The sequence below is a fragment of the Dermacentor andersoni genome, chromosome 1 (assembly GCF_023375885.2).
Source record: "Dermacentor andersoni chromosome 1, qqDerAnde1_hic_scaffold, whole genome shotgun sequence".
Taxonomy (NCBI): domain Eukaryota; kingdom Metazoa; phylum Arthropoda; class Arachnida; order Ixodida; family Ixodidae; genus Dermacentor; species Dermacentor andersoni.
In genome coordinates, this window is record NC_092814.1 from 208,864,273 (window position 1) to 208,890,874 (window position 26,602).

Sequence of the window (26,602 nt, forward strand, 5' to 3'; positions counted from 1 at the left end):
GGGGTCTGTAAGTACTGCGATGCACCCGCCAGACCGGTAACCACTCGAGACAACCACAGCAAATTAGGAATTCTCCCTGCGTTTTGATAAGGCATGGTGGTTGACCATCCTTCTTGCCCGGGGTGTTACACACACACACACACACACACACACACGCACACACGCACACACACACGTACGCACGCACGCACGCACACACACACACACACACACAGGCAACCGCAACCGCATGCTAGGGTACGTACGACGTAACTTTAGTGGTGCTCCTGTAAGTCTGAATCTAACAATGTATAAAACACTAGTGCGCCCAACACTTCGAATACGCACGCTCTATTTGGGACCCCTCTCAATCGCACTTATTCTCTTGAGATGATACATAATAACGCAGTACGTTTTATATTATCTAGCTACCACCGAACTAGTGGTATTACGTCGATGAAACACGCCCTTAGCTTGCAGTCACTTGTTTTACCTCGCAAAGCATGTCGGCTTACGCTTTTCCGTAACATATACCACGATTCAGTTTTGAAAGCTAAATTCATTACGATCCCATCTTGTCGTTCAGGCCGCTTAGATCACACTGTAAGGTACACATTACTACTTGCCGCACTAACACTTCTTTTATTCTTTCGTCCCATGCACGTCCAATGACTGGAACCAACAACTTCCCTCCGATATCGTTTATGTTTCGAACCATGACTTATTTTGTGCAACCATTCACAATTACTTTTTTGATGACGCGTGAAGTGTGTTTTTCGCGCTGTACACTCGAACTTTGTGTTGTGTTGGCCTAACATTGCTTCCTGATATGTGTTGTACATGTTAATATATTTAATATTTTGTATTGTTGTTTCGTGTAGCCCACTTCCCTCTGTAAAGCTCTGTGCTTGAGGGTAAAATACATACATACATACATACATACATACATACATACATACATACATACATACATACATACATACATACATACATACATACATACGTGCATGCATGCATGCATACATACATACATACATACATACAAACATACATACATACATACCCGCCCGCCTGCCTGCTTGCCTTGCCTGCATCATCATCATCATCATCATCATCATCATCATACGAGGCATTGTCTTATACGTACACGTTGCGCCATGTGGTAAAACGCTGGGAAACCCCAAACGATGCTAGATAGACGGCTACCATCAAAATAATTCACATACATCGATTTCCTCAGTATGTGGGGTCAGCGTAATTCTTTTCTTTTTTGTAAGCGGTGATCAAGTCTTCGTCGTCGTCTTTTTTTTTGTACTGCTGATGTTTTTTTAAAGTCTGCTTCTTGTCGCACACACTGGATTTTACTATTCATAAGTTATGAGCTTCAGACAATGTTACCTACGTGCTTGCGTCATAGCCATATATATATATATATATATATATGGTGCTGGAAAACCTGAGGTATAAGACAAAAGCGGTGTCTTTATTTTTCAAGAGTACTCTTATTAAAAAATTAGTCAGTAGGTCAGTCTAGGCTCTGTTTACACGGTATTTTTGGTGCGGGTATGTCAGGGGTTCCCGCATACTATGGGATCTCATGTAGCCTCTGAGCCACAGGCGTTCTCCGTTATGAAGATACTTTTTAACGTGCCTCTCGTACTAAGCAACGGAGTCCGCGTTCAGGATACCAGTAGAGGCGTGTCCAAGTTTGACACGACACGACGTTCCCTGTTCCGTACATTTCGCTCGCACTGTTCGACTCACAGGCAGCCGCAGCAAAAGCCCAACGCTATAGCCGATCGAGCTTATACAAGCTAGCAAAGGTGGCAGCACCGATTTTTTTTTTTTTTACTACTGCCACCTCTCTGATGGCATACGACATTGCTGTCGAACGCAACCGAGGGTTTTCAATCTGTATAAGATGAGACAATACCTCTGTCAGCGTAGCGGCATCGATAATGCGACAGGTCATGGAATAAAAAAATAAATTCTGGGCTTTTACATGCAAAAACCACGTCATGATTACGAGGCACGCCGTAGCGGAGGGCTCCGGATTAATTTTGACCAGCTGGGATTCTTTAATGCGCTCCAAATTCACGGTACAAAACGGCCGTCTTTTGCATTTCGCTCCCATTGAAATGCGCAGGTGATCGAAGACTACGGCATGACGTTGGATGAGAACCTAGAGCCCAGCGTGCGGCTGAGCGCCATCTCGGGCGGGCTGTGCGGCGCCCTGGGCGCGTTCCTGGGCAGCCCCCTCCAGCTGATCAAGTGCCAGCTTCAGGCGCGCGCATCGCCCCAGATAGCCGTCGGCTATCAACACCACTACCCGTCGAGCTTCGAGGCGTTCCGTACCATCTACCGCACGCACGGCCTGAGGAGGGGCCTATGGCGTTCTGCGCAGGCCAACGTTCTCCGGCTTTCCATCGGCTCCGCCATCCAGATGGGCGCCTACGTGCAGGTTTGCTGCGTCTCTTTTTTTATTGCGAAGCAATACTACTTACGTCGCACTTCAGCCCGTTCCGTGGCGAGGCAGTGGTAGGCACCATTGACCTTTAGCGTGACCTCGCTGCGTGACGTCACACCACGTGACCTAGAGTGACGTCACACCAGCTGTGTAAAAACGGGGCCCCATCTCACGCCGTCGCGAGGCGAGGCGGTAGCCACCAACGGCGGCCCAACTCCCGCTCCTCTCACCAGGGGCGCTACGGTCAGAGTGGGCATATCTTACGACGCGGGGAAAATGGAGTGTTACCGCACCGTCGGCCAATCGATACTGGAAGATTTTGTAATGGGCACGCTGGTGAGGGAAATGCTTGTCGGCATACACGGATTCGACGGATGACTTCCTCTTAGATGATTCACTGTAAGCCGTAACACTAGCATAACCCAAGACTACCACCAGCCATACTACCAGCTGATCCGAGAATAACACACTATTGCTTCGCAATCACCAGGCTTAACCAAGCTAAGCCATGGCCGTTTTTTTATTTCTTCTATGCTTTTCTTTTTACCCCGTACCACTTCAACTAGTATTCTGTAACATTTTTGTGGGTGCACCGAAAGACAATGGCAGAGCACAACGACGGAGCTCCCTTAGCACGAGTCTGCGGGCTAGCTGGTTGGGCATTCTTTGGGATGCATTGTGCATTGCACAGAAACAGGGAACATGAAAAAAGGACAAGAGACACAAGCGCCCGTGCTGTGTTTTTTTACGTTGTCGCGCCCCTGTATGTCTGTCCCGCGCTGCAGACCAATAGAACGATTCTATCGTTCTTATGATTTTCATTGTCTCCACAGTTTAATTCATTATTAATTTATAAATAGATAAATAAATAAATAAATAAATAAATAAATAAATAAATAAATAAATAAATAAATAAATTGCGAGACAGCTTTTAAGCCTCAACGGTTTATTGCGCAGGTCGCGTGCTGAAGACGATGACGCTGGCCATGATGATGAATATGTACAGATGAAGTAGATGAAGGGGTAATATAATGCTCACACAATTTCCCCCGCGCGTGGAAGCGGCCACCCTGGCCGCTGGTTATGGCGGGAAATGCCGTATGAAAGGCTTTAAACGAGAAACATGCACAATCTCCGTGGCACGGCAGCGGCCGTTGTAGGATTTGGAGTCGGGCTTGTAGGACGATCGGAGAAACTTGGGGGGACAGGACTAGGCGAGCAGGGTTTATTTACATTATTTACAGTTTAAACAAGGCATTCATCGACAGTCTAGCGTGACTCCCAAATGGAGCCCGCAAGATAAAGCATACTGCAAACGAGCACACAGCTCACGAGTACGTTTTGAGCGCGACAACAAGCACGACACTAGCAGCCAACAACAGCCGCTTATAACCACTCCGTTCGACGTCATCGTTCGACGTCATCGTAGAAAGTCCTCGTGGTCGCCTTTGAGAGAAGGGGGTAGGGGTTTTACACACACACATGCCGCACAGGTTTCAGTGCGCTCTCCGAGGGCAGACGACCTTTGCAGTGCAGTCGTCGTGGTATCCATTGTCCCGCGTCCCCGTAGTCAGGTGGTCACGCCCGACCCCAGCCGGCGCCTCTAAATTCCAGAGCGGACCTCGCACAGCGGCCTCCGCCGCTGCACATTGTCTGGTGTCTCGAATAGCGCATGGGGAGGTTCCGCCAATTACCTCCCCTCGAGAACTCCCCTGAGCTGACCCCTCGCCGGGCTGCCGGTTATCCGCAGTTCTCTGAAGTGCGCCACCACCCCGGTTGGATCGAAGCACCTGCAGCGGGCTGAAATAGCTGCAGGCCGATCCTAACACCATCCAAAGGCGGAACAACTGGAGTGGCACGATATTTAACTGGCGAAGTCTGTTCCCGAACAATGTAGGGCCCGATAAAACGGGACTGAAATTTCTCGCACAATCCAGGAGCGCGAACGGGGGTCCACAGTAACACTTCGTGTCCAGTGTGGAAGGAAACGACACAGTGAGATGCATCATAGCGAATTTTGCGGTCTTGTTGACTGATGTCGGTGTTGAGGCGGGCACGATGGCGACACCGGGCAATGCGCGAAACGAACTGCTCACACACTGATGTGGATGAAGGCACGGGGACACCGAAGAAAGAAGCGTCGATGATAGTGAGCGGTTGGCGACCATACACGAGGAAAGAGTGCAAGTATCCCGTAGTGCGTGTGATGGCCGTGTTGTATGCGAAAGCGAAGAATGGTAGAATGACATCCCAATTGGTGTGGTCAGGGTTGATGTACATAGATATCATGTCGTACAGCGTGCGATGAAAGCGGCTCTGTGAGACCATTAGTTTGAGGGTGGTAGCTGGAAGTCGTTTTATGGATGGTATTGCACGCACGGAGAACATCGTCGAGAAGTTTAGAGAGAAAAGTCTTGCCGCGGTCACTCAAAAGGACACGTGGGGCTCCGTACCGTAAAAAGATGACTTTCAAGAAAAAGGCTGCAACCTCCTCTGCGTATCCCGAAGATAGTGCGGCTGTTTCAGCGTACCGTATCAAGTGGTCTACAGCTCTGACGATCCATCGTTTACCGCCAGTGGTTAAGGGTAGCGGTCCATAGAGGTCGATACCAACGACTGCGAAAGGAGCTTCAGGACACGGGACAGGTTGGAGCAGTCCAGCCGGAGGTGAGGTCAGTCGTTTGCGGTGTTGGCAGAGCGAACAGGAAGCCACGTATTTCGCTACGCTGGTTGCAAGTCCAGGCCAAGAGAAGCGGCTGCGAATTCGCTCGTAGGTTTTATGGAAACCAAAGTGACCGGCAGTGGGATCGTCGTGAAAGGTCTCCAATATCTGGGCGCGAAGTGATCGGGGAACGACAGGAACCCAACGGTGTCCTTCGGGATGAAACACGTACCGGTATAATATCGAATTTTCGATCTTGAAGTTCTTCAACTACCGACGGAGCCGAGCGTTAGGTTGGCGAGATGATCCGCGAATACGTTCCATAATGGAGTGGCAGTAGGAGTCATTACGTTGGCTAGAGGCAAACGTATGAGAATGTCTGGGTGGGAGCCAGTCGAGAGCTGCGAGCGAAGGGAATGCAGGTGACGCGTCCTGTGGTTTCCTCACGGAAGGTGGTAAGCAAGCAGCGTTTGAAGACGATGGTAGGGGACAACGAGAGAGAGCATCGGCATCCTGGTGTTTCTTTCCAGACTTGTAGGTGACGTCTAAGTCGTATTCTTGTAAACGGAGTATCCGCCGGCCGAGACGTCCCGTTAAATTCTTTAGCGTCGCCAACCAGCACAAGGCGTGGTGGTCAGTAACGACCGTAAAGTGGCGGCCGTGCAAATAAGGCCAAAATTTTTGGACGGACCAAACAACGGCGAGACACTCTTGCTCGGTAATCGTATAATTTTTCTCTGCAGCTGTTAGCGTGCGACTTGCGTATGCAACCACACGTTCTTCAGAATTTCAATGACGATGCAGAAGAACAGCGCCGATACCGTGTCCGCTGGCGTCAGTATGCAGAAGAGTGGGTGCGGTGTTGTCGAAATGACAAAGCACAGGTTCGGACGTGAGGGCACGCTTGAGGGTGTCAAAAGCAGTTTGGCATTCGTCCGACCATACGTAGGGAGCTCCAGAAGGAAGGAGTTGATGTAGCGGTGCCGTAATGGTGGCAAAGTTACGTATGAAGCGCCGGAAATACGAAGCTAGGCCAAGGAAGCTACGCAAGTCTTTGGCACGTTGAGCCCTGGGGAAGCGGAGGACAGCGGTAATCTTGCCGGGGTCGGGTCGAAGGCCCTCCTTGCTGACAAGGTGTCCGAGCACTTTAATGGTTTTGCTGGCGAAGTGGCACTTTTTTGTATTCAGCTGAAGGCCAGCAGCTGAGAGGCATGTCAGGACTTCGTTGAGGCGCTGCAAGTGCTGATGGAAGGTCGACGAAAATATGATGATGTCGTCAATGTAGCATAAGCAAGTCTTCCACTTTAGGCCCCGTAGTACGGTGTCAATCATCCGCTCAAATGTGGCGGGAGCATTACACAGGCCGAAAGGCGCATTACGTTAAATTCGTAAAGTCCATCGGGTGTGGCAAAGGTGGTTTTCTCCTTGTCTGCTTCGTGCATGGGTATCTGCCAGTATCCGGAGCGTAGATCAAGGCTGGAGAAATACTCCGCGCCTTGTAATGAATCTATCGCATCATCGATTCGGGGCAGTGGATATACATCTTTGCGGGTTATTTTGTTCAAGGCACGGTAGTCTACGCAAAATCGCACTGAGCCGTGTTTCTTACGCACCAAAACGACAGGTGACGACCAAGGGCTTGAAGATGGGTGGATTATATTACGTTTCAGCATGTCGGCAACGTGGGTATCGATGATCTGTCGTTCAGCGGAAGAAACGCGATATGGCCGCCGGCGCACGATGGAAGTTCCATCTGTGTGTAAGCGATGAGCTGTCGCAGAAGTCTGTCCAAGAAGAGAGAGTGGACGTCGAAGGAGTCTTTATGCTTGGATAACAACGCCAGTAACTCCTCCGTCTGCTGTGGCGTTAGATCGGAGCTGATGGTACTAGCGAGATCAGAAGCAGGGACCCGATCCATAGCTGTGGGTGGTTGTGAAACAGCAGTAGTCGAGGTAAGCACAGAGACAGGCTGAGTGTCCAAGACGCACATGAGAACGGCGCCTTTAGAAAGAAGGACTGGCTCATTGGTTGTGTTGAGTACAACCAAAGTGGCCATGCCGTTGGTGAAGCGAACAAGGCTGGGTGCCAGAGCAATCCCTTTGGATAAGCAACGGGCTGACGGTACAACTAAAACGTCACCATCGGTGATGTCAGAGTTAACTGCAAGGAGTTGTTCGCGACCAGGGGGCACCACACAATTGTCAGCAGTTCGTAAGCGAAGGCGCGGTTCGTGCACGTCGTCGGAATTGTCGGTCTCTGTCAAGTTAACGAGGCGTTGACTTCACGAGATGAAAGCCGACGCCGAAGAGAGAAAGTCCCACCCTAATATAAGCATGTGAGCATAGGAAGTCAACACTGCGACCTGGATATCGTGGCGTATCCCGTCGATCGAAACTCTAACGGTGCATTGCGCCGATGGCCGAATCACAACATTGTTTGCACCACGAAGAAGAGCTCCACTGTAAGGTGTAGTAACTTTGCGTAGACGAGCGCACAAGCCAGCGTGAATAATAGAAATAGCTGCTCCCGTATCAAGCAATGCTAGGACTGATACACCTTCTACACACACGAATAAAGTATTGGCCGGGCACGCTGGAGGAATTGTAGTCTGTGCGAGCCATGCAGCTTTCCCTCCAAAAACTGCACCATCTAGTTTTCCGATCGGTAGTCAGGAGTGCGGGTGGCCGGTTGCAGGGGTGATGTCGAGCGTCGGAGAGGGGAGGGCGAGCGGCGGCGCCCTGGACGGTAGTTGCGAGGCGCTTCGGGAGGTGGAGAAGGTGAGCGTGGGAAGAGCCGGCGCTGGTAAGGACTCGGAGGAAGCAACGGGTCTCTCTCTTAAATATCGTAACCACGGCGTTCGTCCTGTTGTCGTCTTCGGCAAAAACGCGATATGTGACCGCGGATACCACAATAATAACAAATGGGGCGGGGCGTAGGCCGGGTGGTGTAAAATCCTGCGGCAGGCGGAAGGGGTGGTAGAGTCGCCATATGGTTGGGAGCAGTAGCAGGAGCAGGAGGCGCTGTCCGAACGAACGCTGGTTGCATAGCCGCAACCTGAGCATACGAGGGGGATGGTGAAGGAGGACCACAGCTCGCAGCGCAGGTCATGGAGGACAGCTCCTCTTTGATGATGTCGCGCAGGCCAGGAACCGAAGGCTGAGGCCGGAGAACGGGAGGACTGGGCAGGCCACACGCTTGAAGCTCTTCACGTATGAGAGTCCGAATCAGCATACGCAGGTCGGTATCCGACGAAGGAGGCGCGTCACTGATGACAGGTTGTAAACGAATGGCCTGCAGTGCGTCCAGGTGTTGGCAAGTCGCGATCACATCGTTAACGGTATTTGGATTTTTGATCGCCAGTGCCTTGAACGCGACGTGGGCAATGCCCTTTAGGATATGACGAACACGATCACATTCCGTCATGGTGGCGTCAACACGGAGACGAAGGGCGAGGAAGTCCTCGATATAAGAGGTGTATGTTTCCCGGGGAAGTTGCGTGCGCCCATCAAGCTTTTTCTTGGCGACCTCAGAGCGGACGTTGGGAGCGCCAAAAATCTGCCGAAGCTGATGTTTGAATGCCGCCCACTCAGGCAAGGTGCTTTCGTGGTTGGGAAACCAAGTCCTGGCAACGTCAGTGAGGTAGAATGCGACGTTGCGAAGCTTGTGCATGTCATCCCACCGGTTAGACTCACTCACACGGTCATAATTGTCCAGCCAGTCATCAACGTCGTCACTACGAAGGCCAGCGAACATGGTGGGATCGCGCTGCCGCGTGCTGACGGTCCATGAAGGAACGGCCGGTGGGGCAGAGACGGTGACGCCGGAGGCTCCTGGAGGATCTTCTTGGGGCATCCTGGCGGAAAGGTGGAGCAAGCGGCGGCCTGAACGAAGCTTCAGGGAAACTCGAAGGCGTAGAGGACCAAGGGATCGAAAGGAGCCTCCACCACTTGCGAGACAGCTGTTAAGCCTCAACAGTTTATTGCGCAGGTCGCGCGCTAAAGGCGATGACGCTGGCCATGATTATGAATATATACAGATGAAGAAGATGAAGGGGGAATATAATGCTCACAAAATAAATAAATACATTCAACATACTGCTGCCCCTTCATTGCAAAGATGGAAACAAACATACAATGCAAAATAAATTGTTAACCATATATAAAAGTAATTTAGCAGACGATAAAGATCGGACATAACCAGGTAAAGCGTTCCAGCGTTCTATAGGGTAAAAACAAAAGAACTTTGTTTAAACACCTCGGTACGGCAATGAAAAGGAGACCCATGATGGTGTCAAGTGGCTCTAGGTCTAGCGGGTGTGATGTAGTTGCTGAGTAAAGTGAGTAAAGGAAATCGGGTAGAGTTAAGAGAGTTAATTCTGTCTTTGGTAGTATTTTGTTGCGTACTGCAGCTCTAGCGCCCTGAATTCACGACTGCATGCGTTTCTTTGCGGAAGTTCAGTTGATTTAAAGAAATTTGATATCATAAAATACGAAATTTTCGATTTGCTTAAGTGCTGATTCTATAGAGCCTATTGCTTTGAAAACCTTGAAGCAACGAAGTGAACTCGACATCTCGCCCCATTTCACCATGTTTTAAGAGCAAATATGAGTAAAAAAGAAAAAGAAGTGATAGGAAACCTGCTGTGTTCGAAATGAATCGAAATTTACTCCCGTGTTGCGCAGTAAATGATGTGCCAATACCGGCGAATAACATTCTTGGCATTGTCAAGCTACTTTTCTTTCCGGCTATCTATCCAACCGTTTTCGTGGGCCGGTTACGAAAATGTGCCCTGTACACTGAAAATGTGGGCAGACCCCGAAAATACTGTGGTTTAAATATGTGGGCCTAATCTTGTTCATCACGCTATTCAATCGAAAAAAAAAAGAACCTTTTTTTTTTCTTGTCGCCCCCACGCGACCCACGTGATCTATGCGACCAAGTATTAGACTGTGGGATCGCCCCACTTTTCATCACGCCATCTTCGGGATCAGCCCAGTTCACTATAGCACCATCTCCAGTACCGGCCGTCCTTACCCGGCAAAGAGCCGACAAAGACGCGCCAAACCCAGCAGGAAGAAAGACCTATAGCAAGTTTCGCTTTGATAAAGGAATTATGTATTTGTCGAAAGCGTGCCCACCTGTTGCATTCAATATGCACTGAAGCCGCTGAATACAGTACGCTACTCCATTAAGAGGTTGGCGTAGATGCCTATGAGCCGACATGTTCATATTTTATGGAGGAATTTAGATAAGCTTCGTATATACACACACAAGTATACGTATACGTCGATAAACAGACGACCCATGCGCCAAACAGCGGCGAAGAGGCGAAGAAAGCGTACTCCGAAATTCGCGTGCCACCGATTTCAGTGAAAACGCGCGCATGGTATACATTCGAAGAGAGAAAATCGCTTAGGCATGGTGTAGAACTGCGAACCGTTTCGTTTTACACTTACATTATCTCGAACAAAACCAAAAACAAAAAAGAAACGTCACAGTTTCGCCCGACAGGCGAAGCATTGATTACGAGAGCAAATCATGGGAAGCTATACGAAGTAAAGTAATACGTTTTATCAGCTGCATAAACTGCTGGAAACATTCGTTTACGAACTAAATTAAAAAGGACGTTGTCACGCTCGCACATGCAAACACGAACACATAATGACCGCGGACACTCGCTGTCAGAGCGCTGGCGTGATGAAGAGTGATGAACAGCGGCGAGCGAATTACCGTTCGTGCTGCCTCTCGCTTCAAAGCGAACTAGGCACACGAGAAAACACCGCACATGAAGCCATCAGGTAACTCGGGTTTCCTAGCCTTCGAACCCACCGCACATTACCTCCAAGATAGCGCGGCCGAGCTCAGCCGCCGCAGCTGTACTAGAAGAGTAGATGCGCACTAACATGCCGCCACCCCTCTTGCGCGCGTGCGCGCGTGAGAAGACGGCGCGCACATTCCCCGCCTTCTGACTTGCGAGGGCGAGAAGACACCGCCGCATCAATCCATCATTCTTCTCGTCTACCCTCACAAGCTTTCGCTCTCACGTACAGCATACGGCGCTCGGCCGCGATGCTATCACACTTGGACTTTATACGGAACATCACGGCGATGGCGGAAATTTGCCCGTAGTGGCCATATAATTTCTATCGCATTAAAATGAAGCTTGCATACGTATATCAGTGACGTACTATGATAGCGCCATATATGGCTTTCTTGTGCCGGGATCATCAGCCATAACCCTTGCCGACAGATGTGCTTATAAGCAGCTGTCACTGCCTTGAAGCGGGCACTTGCAACCTGACGTAATGCTTGCTAGCTGGTAGCCAGGCTGCCGCCCAGTTGCTTTACCATGCAATAAAGGCATTCCATTGTCACAGTCTGCCTTCCTGGACGCTGCGGGTGTCAACCACCACAAAGCATCATATTATATGTACTATATACTTTTTGCAAATGCTTCAATATATTCACTATATTCGAGCTTTGTATATATATATAGACACTCCCTGACCAGAACAAGAATTGACCTCCCTGTTACAGTATTCGGCCACTCCCTCCCAAATGACTCATTCGATCAACCAATGGCCCTTGGTCCCCAGCAGCTGCGGAGCACCTGACCAAGGCGGCGGTCAGACCTGTAACGCAGCAGAGGTTGCTAAGAATCTCTCAACCAGGACAGGCCACCAATGGAAACTGACCCTTGCAACCTTTAACACACGAACTCTTTCGAGTGAGGCTAACTTAGTAGGACTCTTTGAGGATGCATTGTTTGAGATATCATGGCCTCAGTGAGGTTAGGACTAGTGAGGCTTATACAGTGCTAACTAACGGCCACGTCCTCTGCTATAGACGACTCCCAAATAAGGAGCAATACGGGGTAGGATTCCTAATCCATAAGGACGTAGCGGGCAACATTGAGGAATTATACGGCATTAATGAGAGAGTATCAGTAGTCGTAATAAATCTTAATAAGAGGTATAAAGTAAAGGTAGTACAAGCCTACGCTCAAACCTCCAGTCATGATGATGATTGAATAGATCAGCTTTATGAAGAACTTGAAATAGCGATGAGAAAAGTGCAAACTCAGTATACTGCAGTCATGGGTGACTTCAATGCAAAAGTGGGGAAAATCAGGCTGGTGAACAAGCAATTGGCAACTACGGCGCCGATTCTAGGAACGCTAGAGGAGAGATGCTGCTAGAATTCACGGAAAGAAATAAGCTGCGAATAATGGACACCTTCTTCAGGAAGCGTAGCAACAGAAAGTGGACCTGGAAAAGCTCCAATGGTGAAACCAGAAATGAAATAGATTCCATACTTTCTGCCGATCCCAGCATAGTGCAGGATGTAGAAGTGTCAAGTGGGGTAAAGTGCAGTGATCATAGGTTAGTGAGGTCTAGGATTCACCTCAATTTGAACAGAGAAACACTAAAATTGCTCAGGAAGGAACAAGCCAACCTAGACGCAGTAAGGGTAAAAGCAGACATATTAGGCTGGTACTTGCAAGCAAATATACAGTCTTGGAACACACAGATGAAGATGACATAGAGGTAATGAATGAAACCGTAACTATAGGCTGGCTTTAGAAGCAGCAATTGAAGTGGGAGGTAAAAAAATTAAATTATGGGGTTTTGCGTGCCAAAACCACTTTCTGATTATGAGGCACGCCGTAGTGGAAGGCTCCGGAAATTTCGACCACCTGGGGTTCTTTAACGTGTACCTAAATCTAAGTACCACGTGTGTTTTCGCATTTCGCCCACATCGAAATGCGGCCGCCGTGGCCGGGATTCGATCCCGCGACCTCGTGCTCAGCAGCCCAACACCATAGCCACTGAGCAACCACGGCGGGTAAGTGGGAGGTAAGGCACCAAGGCAACCAGTAGGCAAGCTCTCTAAGTAACAAAGGACCTAATAAAGAAACGACAAAGAATGAAAGTGTCCAACTAAAGAAATCAGATAGAATTCGCGCAACTGTCAAAACTGATCAACAAGGAGATAATGAGAGATATTCGAAATTATAACGTGAGAAAGACGGACGAAGCAGTAAAAAATGGGCGCAGAATGAAATCAGTGAGAAGAAAACGCGTCATAGGACGAGCCACGATGTATGTACTAAAAGATAATCAGGGTAATATCATCAGCAATATTGAAGAAATAGTAAAAGCAGCGGAAGGATTCTATAGTGACCTGTACAGTATCCAGAGCAGCCACGATACCTCCATTCGAAGCAGTAATGAACAGGTTGCAGAGACTCCTCCTATAACTAGCGATAAGGTCAGAAGGGCCTTGCAAGACATGAAACTTGGAAAAGCGACAGGAGAAGATGGAATAACAGTCGATTTAATCAAAGATGGAGGAGTTATAATGATTGAAAAACTGGCTGCTCTCTATACGAAGTGTCCATCGACTTCAAAAGTCCCAGAAAACTGGAAGGATGAAAATATTACACTAATCCACAATAAGGAAGACGTTAAGGTATTGAAAAATTATAGGTCCATTAACTTACTTCCAGTATTATATAAAATATTCACCAAGATAACTTGCAATAGAATAAGGGCAACACTGCAGTTTAGTCAACCAAGGGAACAGGCTGGCTTCAGGAAGGGATACGTTACAATGGATCACATCCATGTCATCAATCAGGTAATCGAGAAATCCGCAGAGTACAATCAGCCTCTCTATATGGCTTTCATAGATTACGAAAAGGCATTTGATTCAGTAGTGATACCAGCAGTCATAGAGACATTACGTAATCAAGGAGTACAGTCCACTTACGTAAATATCTTGGAAAGTATCTACAGAGATTTCACAGCTGCCCTAATTCTCCACAAGAAAAGTAGGAAAATACCTATAAAGAAAGGGGTCAGACAGGGAGACAGAATCTCTCCAATGCTATTCACTGCGTGCTTGGAAGAAGTATTAAAGCTATTAAACTGGGAAGGCTTAGGAGTAACGATCAACGGCGATTATCTCAGCAACCTTAGATTTGCAGATGACATTGTCCTGTTCAGCAATACTGGGGACGAGTTATAACAAATGATTGAGGACCTTAACAGAGAGAGTATAAGAGTGGGATTGAAGATAAAATATACATTTACCTAGGTCAATTACTCACATGGGACCCTGATCATGAGAAGGAAATTTACAGAAGAATAAAAATGGGTTGGAGCGCATACGGCAGACATTGTCAGATACTGACTGGAAGTTTACCATTATCATTAAACGGGAAGGTGTACAATCAGTGCATTCTACCGGTGCTACCATATGGGGCAGAAACGTGGAGACGGACAAGGAAGCTCGGAAACAAGTGAAGGACCGCACAAAGAGCGATGGAACGAAGAATGTTAGTCGTAACGTTAAGAGACAGGAATAGAGCGGTGTGGATCAGAGAGCAAACGGGGATAGCCGATATTCTAAATGACATTTGGAGAAAAAATATGGTGCTGGGCAGGTTATGTAATGCGTAGGTTAGATAACCAGTGGACCATTAGGGTTACGGAATGGATGTCGAGAGAAGGTGAAGCGCATTCGAAGACGGCAGAAGACTAGGTGGGCTGATGAATGTAAGAAATTCGCAGGCGCTAGTTGGAATCGGTTGGCGCACGACAGAGGTAATTGGAGATCGTAGGGAGAAACCTTCGTCCTGCAGTGGACATAAAATAGGCTGATGATGATAACAATAATAATAATATTTGAGAAGCTAACTGATTATTAACTAATTAGGTAATTATGTAAAATACTAAAACAATCGTCTGACTTGCTAGAAGCGACGACAAACAACGTTCCTTTTGGGCTGTCCAGCTCCGAGGCACTTGCACATTTTAACATTTTGGCACAAGGGACGTGGGACCCCCTGCATAATATCTGAACTAAGGTGCGTAGCTGTAAAAAATCAAATAAAGAAGCAATTTGTACAAAAAGGTAATTTAAAGTTCTTAACGCCGACTAAGAACAAACAGTTAAGTATTTAATGCACACAATCGCGGGATCAAATTTCAGCGACGGCAGCCGTATTTCTATGGGGTGTCACGTTTGTAATGGCTAGAAAAGAAATAAGCTGGGTCTCAACATGCTACTTCTCCGTTTGTCATAAAACGGCCCTAAGAGCAAGTAAACTTGTATGCCAAATTTTAGCATTCCTGCTCGGTATAATAAAAAAACTGTAGACTGTTGCTTTCTTGTATATAGGGCTCACGCCCCTCCATCTGTTAAACTTGCAAACGTTTCATGGTAAGGCAAGGAGTTCAAGAAGACATGTTGTCATTATGGTGACCGCTGAGCTTCCTATGGCTTGTAGTGGGCAACTGGCAGTCAAGTAATGTACTCTATTTTGTCCATCTTCCTGAAAAGATAAATGATAAAGCCATGACAAACATGCAAGCAAAAAATGCCGAAACAAAAGTTCGTCCAATAAATGATGAAATCACGGTTCTAGGTGAAGTGTTCAGAAACATATCTTTCGAGGATTATGGCCCTTGATTTTACTTCCAGTGGTGACACGTTCACTGTTGACTTGTACGTCCACAGACAACAGAGTCCAAAGAAGTGAAAAAATATGAGCAGCCTATTGGAGGCTGGAGTTGAGAGGAAAAAGATCCCGAATTACTATGATGAAACTGTGGGTGAGTGCGATTCATGCATGTCTAAGAACAATGCACAAAACACTCCATGACAGAAAAGCCCACACACACACACGCTACACTGTTTTGCATGCACAATTTCTTTCAATATTGTCCTCTTGTGGGCCGTGCTTGGTCAAGCCTCGATTAGAAGACAATTGTTTCTACCAGATACTCGTAATAAATAGGGTCATTTTATCATGTCTGAAATACAATTAGGCTAACTGTGTCACTGTAAGTACATTTGCCACTAATGTGCAGTGAACTTATCGCGGCATATCATTTATGCAGAAAAAGCCCGAACTATTTATTATTTACGCTGTACTCCATGTTAGTAATTTTAGCAACGGGGCAGAATAACAAGAGCCTCGTTTGAATTGCTTTTGAAGAGCAATAACTTCATAATATTATTATTTTTCCACTTTTAAGAAAGAAATGACTACAGGAATCTGCTCTATATGCGCCTCGCACGCGAGGAAATTCAAAGTTTAAAATGCGAAGCGGCGCTCTTTTACTCACCGGTTTACACGCCCAGAGGCTACAAGGTTAATCCGTTTTCGTGAGTAGTCTCCAAGCAGACTGTTCTCGGTTCCAGCGATGAATTTTCGCTCTAGCTAGAACATATTTTTTTCGAGCAACACGTCATTATGCGGCCAGACCCGGCAGATCACTAACGACGGAAACCGTGCAGCCGTTACGTGGTAGCGAAGCTTCCATGGGAGCCCATACGTTGAAAACATCGCGGTTTATCGGCTGCTCATAGTGTTCCTGTATATGCTCCCTGCGGGAGCATATACAGGAACACTAGCTGCTCATAGAGTCACTGGAAAAAAATTTCAGAGTACCGCATTCGTTTTCCCCGCGCCGCCGATGCGTTCATTGGCCCAATCGTACCACGTGACTTTGGGGTGCCATATACCTTCCAAGCGCCGGGCGGGCCGGCTGAGTTAGAGTGCAGGCCGCGCAGGTTCCCTACGTTATTTGTGTTCCGACTGTCGCGCTCGCGTTTGACTGCGAGGAAATCATGCCTGACTACTGCGCCTTCGGATGCAGCAACCGAACTGAGACTGGAAAGATGTTTTTCTAGATTCCGACCGGGAAAAATGACCGAGAGCGTCGTTCTGCGTGGTTACACAGAATCGGCCGGGAGAACTTCAAGCCTACAAAAAACACCCGCGTGTGCGAGGTATAAGTACACCTTGATTGTGCTTTTCGGCACTGTTTTAGAAGATGTTCAAGCGATGTGCACGCGGTGTTAGCGATATGCTACGAAAATAGGAGTTCATTGCAGGGATCGTTCGCGTCTTGCACGCTTGACGCGGGTACACGTGTACGCGTTTGTTGTTCAACACACGCGGTTATTCCGTGCTCGTGGCACGCGAAGGCACACCTGTCACGCGAGAATTCCGCGTCCTCATGTGCACCAGGTACTCGCATGATTTCTCCGTGCACGTGAGCGCGCTCTCGCCTCGAGTCACTCGACCCATGTGGCACTTGTCTTTCGCAGATGGTGACGATCGCAGTCAATAAAAACATGGTCAATACGAGGCCCATGATACTTCCTTTTTTCCACTTATCCTTTGCTCATTTATACATACGCATTTCGAGCTTGAAACCAATGGCCAGGTGATATTCACAACACATGCTTCAAATTTTGAGCTTGTATACCGTGCACATGCAATGAACTGAAGTCAGCATACATATTATGTTTTATGTTGAAATGCTATGGTGCATACCCAAATAATGTTGTGCTTGAGGCATAACAAGAAATACAAAACAACAGAACGCCCAGTAGCCTTAGTTTTACTCTGTCACTATGCATGTTACATCAACCGCTCTAAAAGCACAAGAATTTTATACATCGCCTATGTAACTTAGAAAAGAAGTGCTGCGTCACCAGTGGGCGTTCCTGCTTTTTTTTTTACACAAGTAGCAAATCTTGACAGTCTAAGAAAACAGTCATAAATAAGTTGAGAAGAGTAGCTGCTCATGAACGCACTAGACAGCCGCGTTCATAAATCGCAGTGTAGCAAACTCTCGCTCATTATCAGTGCACAGAAGTACATACACGTTGCTGTAATCACGAAAATGGCTCATATTGGCCTTCCACAAGATTTAGAGCGCAAAATGGTCATTGAAGTTGGTTTGTACGCCTGCTGTGCACAGATCTTCTCACGATATCACGGCTAAACACCGGTGCGCACATGGCAGTCGCAGTGTGTCGTGCGTGTACGGCCGACGAAGTCGCCCGGCAGAATCGAGAACACGCGGTATCCGTTTACAAACTAAATTAAATGTATCCGATTAAGCTTGTGAAATTATACAATGAACGTGCGTGCTTGTGACAATGTGAGGTGTTAGTTCCGTTCTGCTTGGAAACATTCAATAGAAGCCGACGGCGGTATACGATGTTCATGCCCAACAGCACAAGCTTGCCTCATTCCGGCTCGAAGTGACAAAATGTATCCTTCGTAACTCGCTCCGCGGAAGGAAAAAAAAAAAAACGCGCGCATAAGCTCCCAATAGCAGTGCTAAGCTGCTGCCCACAATCGTAGCACAGTTCCAGCAGTAAACACGATCGGCGTGCTAAACAACCACCGGCTGCATTACTTCGCACAAAATAACATTTTATTTTCGTTCTTAGCAACCATTATCTCCGGGAACAAAGTATTTGTACTTCAGTAAGCATTCAACACGATGTGTCGCCGAATATCAAGCTCTTCCAACACGGAGGCCTTCCCGCGACGCAGTCGGCTTGGAAGGTATATGGCGGTGGCCGCTCAGTGTTGCCAGTCAAATCGCGACCTTTGCAGTACTCTGAAATGTTTTCCAGTGACTCTAGCTGCTCATGGGGCTTAGCGCCATCTGTATGTGGTGGGAACACTTCCGGCGGAAGAAAAATAATGTGACGCCATATCCGTTGAAAGCAAAAGTGACGTCATCTTGTTTTCGAAGGCGCGAAATTTGTTTTGTTGGCCTGCTTTTGGAGCTATATATTCAAATGCCCCGCAATTCGACTTGATGGGCGTTTCGAGCTTTCAGCGTGGAAAGCGATGCAGGAAAAGGCCAGCCGTACGGTTGTCGAAATCGCACACCTGCACAGAACATACTTTCTTTGGAGGCCGACGAAAGCTTTAGGTGTAGAGTGCTGATCCTATCGTCGGATGCCAAGCCCGTCGGCCAGCGCAGTCGCACGAAAACAACCACACAATTATCTGGCGGTCGTAACTCACTACTTTTGACTGAGCAGGTTAAGAAGCGATGAAGCTACCCGCGTCACCAAATTCAGACAAACTTCGACAAGCAAGAAAGCACAACCTGTGAGGGGGGCGTATTTCAACAGGTGAACTTGTGGGGATTTGGGGAATTCGACGCACCATTGCGCGGGCGCATTTCACCTATGTTCTGCAATCCTTAAGCCACATCGTCCTCGCTCCGAACTAGTTGTCAGCGGTGGCGCTCCACTCGCGATTGTTCGCGGTCAGGGCGGAGCTAGTGACGTCACGAAGCGGCCCCTGGTGGCTACTGCCGTGACGGTAGCTGCTCTCTTGCTCCTTGGGACGGCGCCCGGTACGTACATGGTTCCTCTCGTCCGTCGACACCTTTGTGACTAGGACTGAGCTCACGCACGGTGCCTTTGCCCGTGTGGGGAGCGCGTACCTCGTGTTGATCCTATCCCGACGCTAAGCCGAAGAACGGGTGCCTAGTGCTCGCGCGAGGTCGTACCACGCCGAGCCGCACTTATCGGAGGCCGAAGGCGATTGCCCGAGCTCTCGCGAGTTGGCCCCTTGGTTATCGCGAGAGCAAGTAGCATAACCGCCGGGACTTTTCCTAGCGGCGTGCCCCAGCTTGAGCCTGTGCTCTCGCAGCGACGTGCTACAGGCGCCCCTAACTGTATTTTCCGCCCTTGGTGCGGGACCCCTTTGGTTCCCCGCCGTCCCGGGACCGGGCGTTCGTGCAGTGTAGGGTGCAGTTGGAGACAATAAACGGTTTGTGCTGACTTAGGGCAATACTGTGTTCTTGCGTGCGTCGCTCGGTAGCCCCTTGTGGCCTGAGCTCGCGCGCAGCGGCGCTAGAGGCTGACGCGACCCTCTGGCTCGCTAAGCTTGAACCCGCGGTGGTCGGTACTCCTGTGAGACCCTAAGACCCCACAAACTTTACGAGCGCGCCTTTCTGCACATTTCAAGACGTGCATTGCATTGCGAGTGATAGTGGCGTCAACGCCCCCTGTAAGGATGGGCGCTGAAAAGAAATGTATTTATTAATAATAATAAATTCAATAAACTTGTATTTTTTTAACTCGTCGCGAATATATAAAATTGACCAGGAATTTTATTTTCGTTGGATGAATCTAACTGTGTCTCGCTTGAATTAAAAAAACGCTCTTTTCTTTCCCAATGTTTGTCCCCTCCAAACATAGTCGCGCTTCAATCGCTGCTCCCATAACCCCCCTTGCTGATGTCGGTGGCAATTTGTACTGAAACGCTTTTCGCCCGAAGCTTCGCGACCTATTTGGATCGACCTTGGCCGTTACGCCTGTGAAACGCCGTACCTGATAAAATTCACCGTCTTTAAAAACGTTTGCTTGGTGGCTGCTATCGAATGTTGGACGCATAAAATGGCTGACATATTATTAGTATCTCATTAAAACGAACCTGCGTGATGCTCCTCAAAGGAAACTTTCCTTTCGCCCCTCTCTGTTTTCTTTTTTTCGAGCTTTTGCGCTAAAAAGTATCATTGCCAAAGAAATAGTGACCAACCCGTTCGCAAATATTACCGCCGTACAATTTGAATCGATAAACGACACGGACTACAATTGATACGAGTGCGCTGCTGCTTATCACATGTCACTGAAGTCTCAAAACCGCTATTCAAGTAATAAAGCGCAAACTTTAATAACAGAATTCCAATAAAAACAATGGTCTGCTTATATTGCAAAAAATTGGCATGTTAAGTACGTTTGTCAGTTACTATGTGTACATTTATAGATCAAATATTTAGCCGCGTTGAACGCTGCTTGCAGAGAAAAATACGTATTAAAGTATACGATCAAATTACAGTAGCTCCAATTACGCACTTCGTCCCGGAAGGCGCCGCGGTTGATTTTTCGCCCTCTGTGGCGATCGCTGAGACTTGAGTGTGCAGGGCCATAAGGCAATGGAAGCCAACGTTTTTCACAGCTCCAATTGGAAGATGGCCGATGTGGTGGTCACGCGAACTATGGTACTACAATCGCGCCTTTAGTATAGTAACTTCTTCCGCTTCTGCATGCTTTCGATTCTGCTTTCACTTCCGTATTCATTTCGGTGGTGCTGCTTTGTTTGTCGCTGCTGTGACGAAAAGCTTTTCCGGCGAAACATTTTCCGGTGAAAAGTTTCATGCACAAGTGTTTCGGCGTCTTATAACAGGAAGAAGTTTCCTACGCCGTTCTGCCTTGTCCGTGGCTGCTCCAGCGGCCAGATGCAACGTGACGCTGGTGCTCAGTTTTTTCTCACTGCGACGACGGCAAATGAGTTTTATAAATCGAAACACATGCTGCGCCTAATGAAAGGATGCATCGCAGATAAGTCCAACGTGTGTGAAAGTCATGTTGAGGACGGCGATCTATATTTTCATTTCTAAGTACAAATATATATTGATTCCTCGCGGGAAATATGGGTGCGGGTTCACGGCGCGATTCCACAACTTACTGTACCCTGTCTTCACGAACACATCTCGAAGCCGAGAAATGTGATGCAAAAGTGAAGTTAGCCTATAGAAGGACCTCGGGTGTCGCCAGGCACTTCGGCGGAAGCTGGCAGGGATGCGCTTCATGTAGGCTTCAAACCAATTGTGTTCGGAGTGTTGTGTTTGCCTTCGAAATATGCGCTACTTACTTTGATCAACGAGCTCACGACCGTGATCTTGCCTTCTGTACTCTGAAAACTTCAATTTATTGAAGACGACGCCACACAGGAATGATATGTGGATAGTTTTACATGAGGCAACTCATAGGTGGAGTCTTCTGAGTTATGTAAACTATTCTCCGTGAAGATCGAGTATCGCACCTAATTTGCTCCATGAAAAGATACAACAAAAGCCGCAAAATGCTATTTAGAGCTGCTGTACTAGCTCAAAAGCATAATTGAAATCACCCTTAGAGAAGCAGACGGCTTGAAAATTAAGCACGGCCGGGTGTGCTCAACATTAAACTAAAGTAAAACGGCGACATGTATAAGGTCATATGTGCATCACAAACAGCGTAGTGCACAGTACTTATAAAAGTTTTGTGGACGTTATCTCTGGCTGCAGAGGTCACTTTGTTCGAGCAAGCCTCCGAACACAACCTTCAAGTGACTACAGAAACATGTATGGGCATTATAATGAAGAAAAATGCCTGTAGCTTCAAAGCTACGTGATTCTCGACCCCCACAAGCCTCTTCGCAGAGATATGAGGTCGTTGAAAACCGCCCTGAAATATTCACCGCTATTGAACGCGTACAGAATTAAACCTTAATTTGTCGCACACTTCAGTGAATCCTGTTTCTGGCGATTTATTTTGGAACACCCCGATCAGGCTGGAGAAACCATCTGTGAGTTCCTGCATTTGGATGTGACGATTTGTAGTCGTTGACATGACTAATGAAGTTTTATATGACCATGCGCATGCACGTGATAAAAAAGAAAAACAAACGATAATAGGACCGTTTACAGAGCACGTGCACGTGTCCGCCAGAAAAAGAAAGGTAAAATTACTTTGAAAAAGTTTGCTCAAGCAAAAAAAGACGTCACAATGTTCGTTGCCAATTTTGTTCGTAGAAAAAAAGTCGCAGTTTCACACGAAAGACGGAGCATCGATGGTGATAGCAAATTCGTAAACAGTTATCGAAGTAAGGATAGTTTCATCAGTCGTATAAAGTTGGAAACATTCGCTTACTGACTTAACAAGCATGGTGTCAGCGAGCCCAGGCAAACATGAACACATCACAGTCGATGACCGCAGACACGCTGTCAAAACGCTGGCGTGAGCAAGCGCGGCAGCAGCAGCGAGCGAAGTGTAACTTCGTGCTGTTAATCGCTTCAACGCAAACAGCGGCGAGAAAACAGCGCGCACAAAGGTATGAGCCGTCTACAGATCGCTTCCAACATAAGGGACGCGCGACCGCGCGCCGCCGCTTAAAGTACGCAGTTGCTGGCGGAGTAGAAGCCCTTCCCCCTCGCTCCCGTGCTGCCCCCCCACTCCCCCCTTTCCTTCGTTTTGCGCGAAAGCCTCAGAGTGTGTGTATAAAATACATTTGCCGACGGACAAGCGGTACAGACCAGTTGGTGCAAGCGACGCATCGCAGCAGGAGCAGATGACACGCGATGCGACTTAGATGCGACGCGACTGCGGCGCCGGTAGTTCCAGTGACAGCCGCTGCGGCCATGCCCATAGAGTTTCATACAATAATTACTAGAGGGAATTCGGAGCTAGTGTCTACGGGAGCTGCAATGGGAGCGGTTGTACCAGCATGTGAATTATGGGAAGTACTCGGATTTGCCTAAACTTCGTCTTTCTGGCTTCAGACGGCTTCGTGACGTTGTGAACTCGTAATTTTCAGCAATGTACTGCGTAATTATACATTATTAAAATTGCCCCATAGCAGGATTCGAACACAGGACCTCCAGCACAGACGTCCGGTACTGAGACCATTACGTCACGAACGCATGCATCGACAAGCGACATATAACGCCCTTATGAATTTATCGCGGGCATGCCAGTGCCTTGAGACTCTTGGCGCGTTTCGCTTTGGCCACCTTGGCAAGCTGAATCGTTGCAATTAGTAGCGATTGTGCCTGCTCACAGCGCCTTCTGCACTTCGAAGAGTATGGATTACTCTGAAATTTACGACAATGAGGGCATATAAAGCGTAGTGTAAAAAGCCACAAGAACGTCTGAATCCACAAGCACAAAGGCAAGACAAATCCATGTACTTCCCATCGTTACCATGGTGGATCAACGACTGCAGTGCCAGAGTTCCCTCTAGTGTATTGTAGGAAACTCCGTGGCCGCGCCGGCCAGTGGGCTCGTACAGACGGTTTCGCTGGTTTCGCTCGCGCGATAACAGCAGGGAGAGTGCGGCCCCTAGGAAGCTCCGGTCAAGGGCCTTATCAATCTACTGCGTCAGAACACAAAGCGTGTATTTAAGTTGTTTCACTGCGTGGAAGGTCTATTTTTATGTTTTAAGATCAAAGACATGCGCATTAGGCCTCAAGACTAATACATGAAATTTTTGGCATATCTTACGACAACCTTGGCTTGTAAAATTGTCGTTATGTACAGAGGACAGGTGTTGAAAATCTGCGGGCTTAGATTTTAGTACATTTTACTTCTCTTATTCCTGGCTGTTCCACTGATAACCAAATGTTACTAATCACACTCTTTGTTGTTAACTTGTTAAGATGAAGCTTTAGCTCAGGCCCAACTCCGACGCGGCCTATTGAAATACATGTAAAACGCAAAAACGTTTTTCTGAGATAACCCTTTGTACGAGTTTAATGAAATTTGTTGCATTTGAGAGAGAAAGTTAAATTCTAGTGACTGTTGGGAGCGGAATTTCGATTTAGGGCCTGAATTTTGTTACAAAAATTTTAAGAAATTTGGAAGTTTGAGAAAAAAAGGAACAGAAGCACGAAGTTTAAAAATTCATAGCTCTGCATCAAGAACAGATATCGCGCTTCTGTGAACGGCATCCATTAGAACATTGAAAGCGGACAAGTTCAATATGTCAGTTTACATCTTACGTGAATCTGTTACGTTACGAACAAGGGTTCTGCAAAAGCTGTATTTACATATTAATAAATTTTTTATATTCATGTGTAACATATAACTTTTGTCCGCTTTAGGTGTACTATCGTATGCAATTCACAGAATTGTTTTATTTTTCGTTGTTGAGTTACAGAGTTATAAACTTGATAGTTTCGTTTTCTCAAAATTTTCAGTTTTTGCCAATTGTTAATTAAAAATTCACAACCGAACTCAAAAAGTCGAAACCAACAGTCACTAGATTCTAAGTTTTTTCTTTTAAATGCAACAAACCTCGTCAAATTTGGTGCAGTGGTTGCCGAGAAAAACGAATTCTCCTTTTACATGTATTTAGATAGGAGCACCCGAGCTAAAGCTTCCTCTTAAGTTCAGCGGGCGCCCGATGTCGCCGCCAATGCCTTTCTTGTTCGCTACATTTAGAAGGCTGCGTGAGTGAGCAAAACCGGAAGCCGTCCAGGGCCTATATTTGCAAACAGTGAACGAGTCTACGGGGAGCTGCGAAAGTGAAGTATGCCGTAAGAGCGTTGATACAAGCTATGCAAACGTGTCAACAGCGTTAACGCGCGATCGCACAATCCTGGCGCGCCTGGATCCTAAAGTACTTTCTACCTCCTCTTAAAAAAAGTATATTGTGAGACAAACATTTATATAAAGGATTTTTGCTTCAGACGAATTAATTTGCAATTCTTTGGCGATCTTTTGGCTCTGTAAAACGCTAATTGCTTTAAGCTGCTGTAGACTAACATTAGTAACTGTGTCAATTTGCCTGGTCAAATTGCTTAACGTCTGGCAAAAAAGAATGGAAAAACCCGCATTCACAACCGTTAAAACAGAACTTCTCCTTGCGCTTTTTGAACAGAAAAACAACATTAATAATTATAAAGGAAGATTGTGTATTCTTATTCGCCGACGTTCGGCGGTCGAAAAGTAATTGCTGGCGCAGGAATTTAAAGCAACGATGAAGCTAACACGCGGCTTGTGTGCTATATAACGGTGATGCGAATCAAGCACCATAGTAAACAAATGTTTGCTGATCACTATATATATTTCCGGGACCGACCGAGCAGGCATGGAAAGAGGTTGATAAAGCAATTACATTTACGCACTTGAAGACGCATATTTGTTGCACTGAAGCCGCTGAATACAATGCGCTATCCCATCTAGAGGTCGGTGTGGTTTTGATACCCATGAGCCGACATGTGTTCAAGATTTATGTAGCAATTAAATTTTTATTGCGCACAAAGGCGCGCTTACTTGCACAACTATTGCTGTCAGCATACAGGGTTTATATAAATAGATTGCACTCGGTGTGCATATTAGCTCCGTATATACGGGTTGATAAATTTTAAGTTTTCCGGAATGTTTGAATATCTCCTGTTGCAGATAACATAATTCTAGTTCTTATTTATTTATTTATTTATTTATTTATTTATTTATTTATTTATTTATTTATTGGTTGCCTGCATCGCCCCGTGGGCATTACAGCAGGGAGGTTACAAACTTGAATGAATAGATGAACAAATTATTTCAACGCGTGGAAAAAAGCATCATTTTCTGTGATGTATACAATGCTCGATGACAAACTGTTCCAATCTCGAACAGTTCTAAAAAAAAGGAATAACGGAAGACGTCACCCCTACGAGAAAATTCCCTGACCTTCAAACAGTGGTCAAGTCGCTTGGATATGTAGTGTGATGCCTGGATATATTGTTCGCGGTTTATACTTGTTCTAGAATAATAAATATTGTGGAAAAATTTTAATCTGATATGCCTTCTACGATCCTTCAGCTCTTGCCATTTAAGTTTAAGTTTGCTTTCTGTCATGCTAAACTGCCGGCTATAGTTACCAAGAACAAATCTAACACTCCTCTTGAGCTGGATTATTCAGAGAGGTGGAAATGCACGAGAAATCGAAGCACATATTCAACTATTTAGCTAGAAATCACTAATTAACTTCTTAATTACTTACTTACTTAACGGCACATATTGCAATTTACGAATTGTAGCCGGAGAGTTTGCGAGGCGTATCAACTTGGAATGAAGTTCCCGAATGACACCAGTTTGGAGATATGCGCCACGAACTCGCCGTAAAA

General features: G+C 47.0%; 1 protein-coding gene across 1 annotated transcript in view; it reads left to right on the forward strand.

The window, feature by feature from the left end:
- LOC126546931 (solute carrier family 25 member 35-like) overlaps positions 1-26,602 on the forward strand; it is a 74,383-nt gene that overhangs the window by 41,495 nt on the left and 6,286 nt on the right. The window contains exon 3 of the mRNA XM_072288208.1: positions 2,126-2,440. Within this exon, the coding sequence (XP_072144309.1) occupies positions 2,126-2,440 (315 nt within the window). The remainder of the gene's footprint in view (positions 1-2,125; positions 2,441-26,602) is intronic.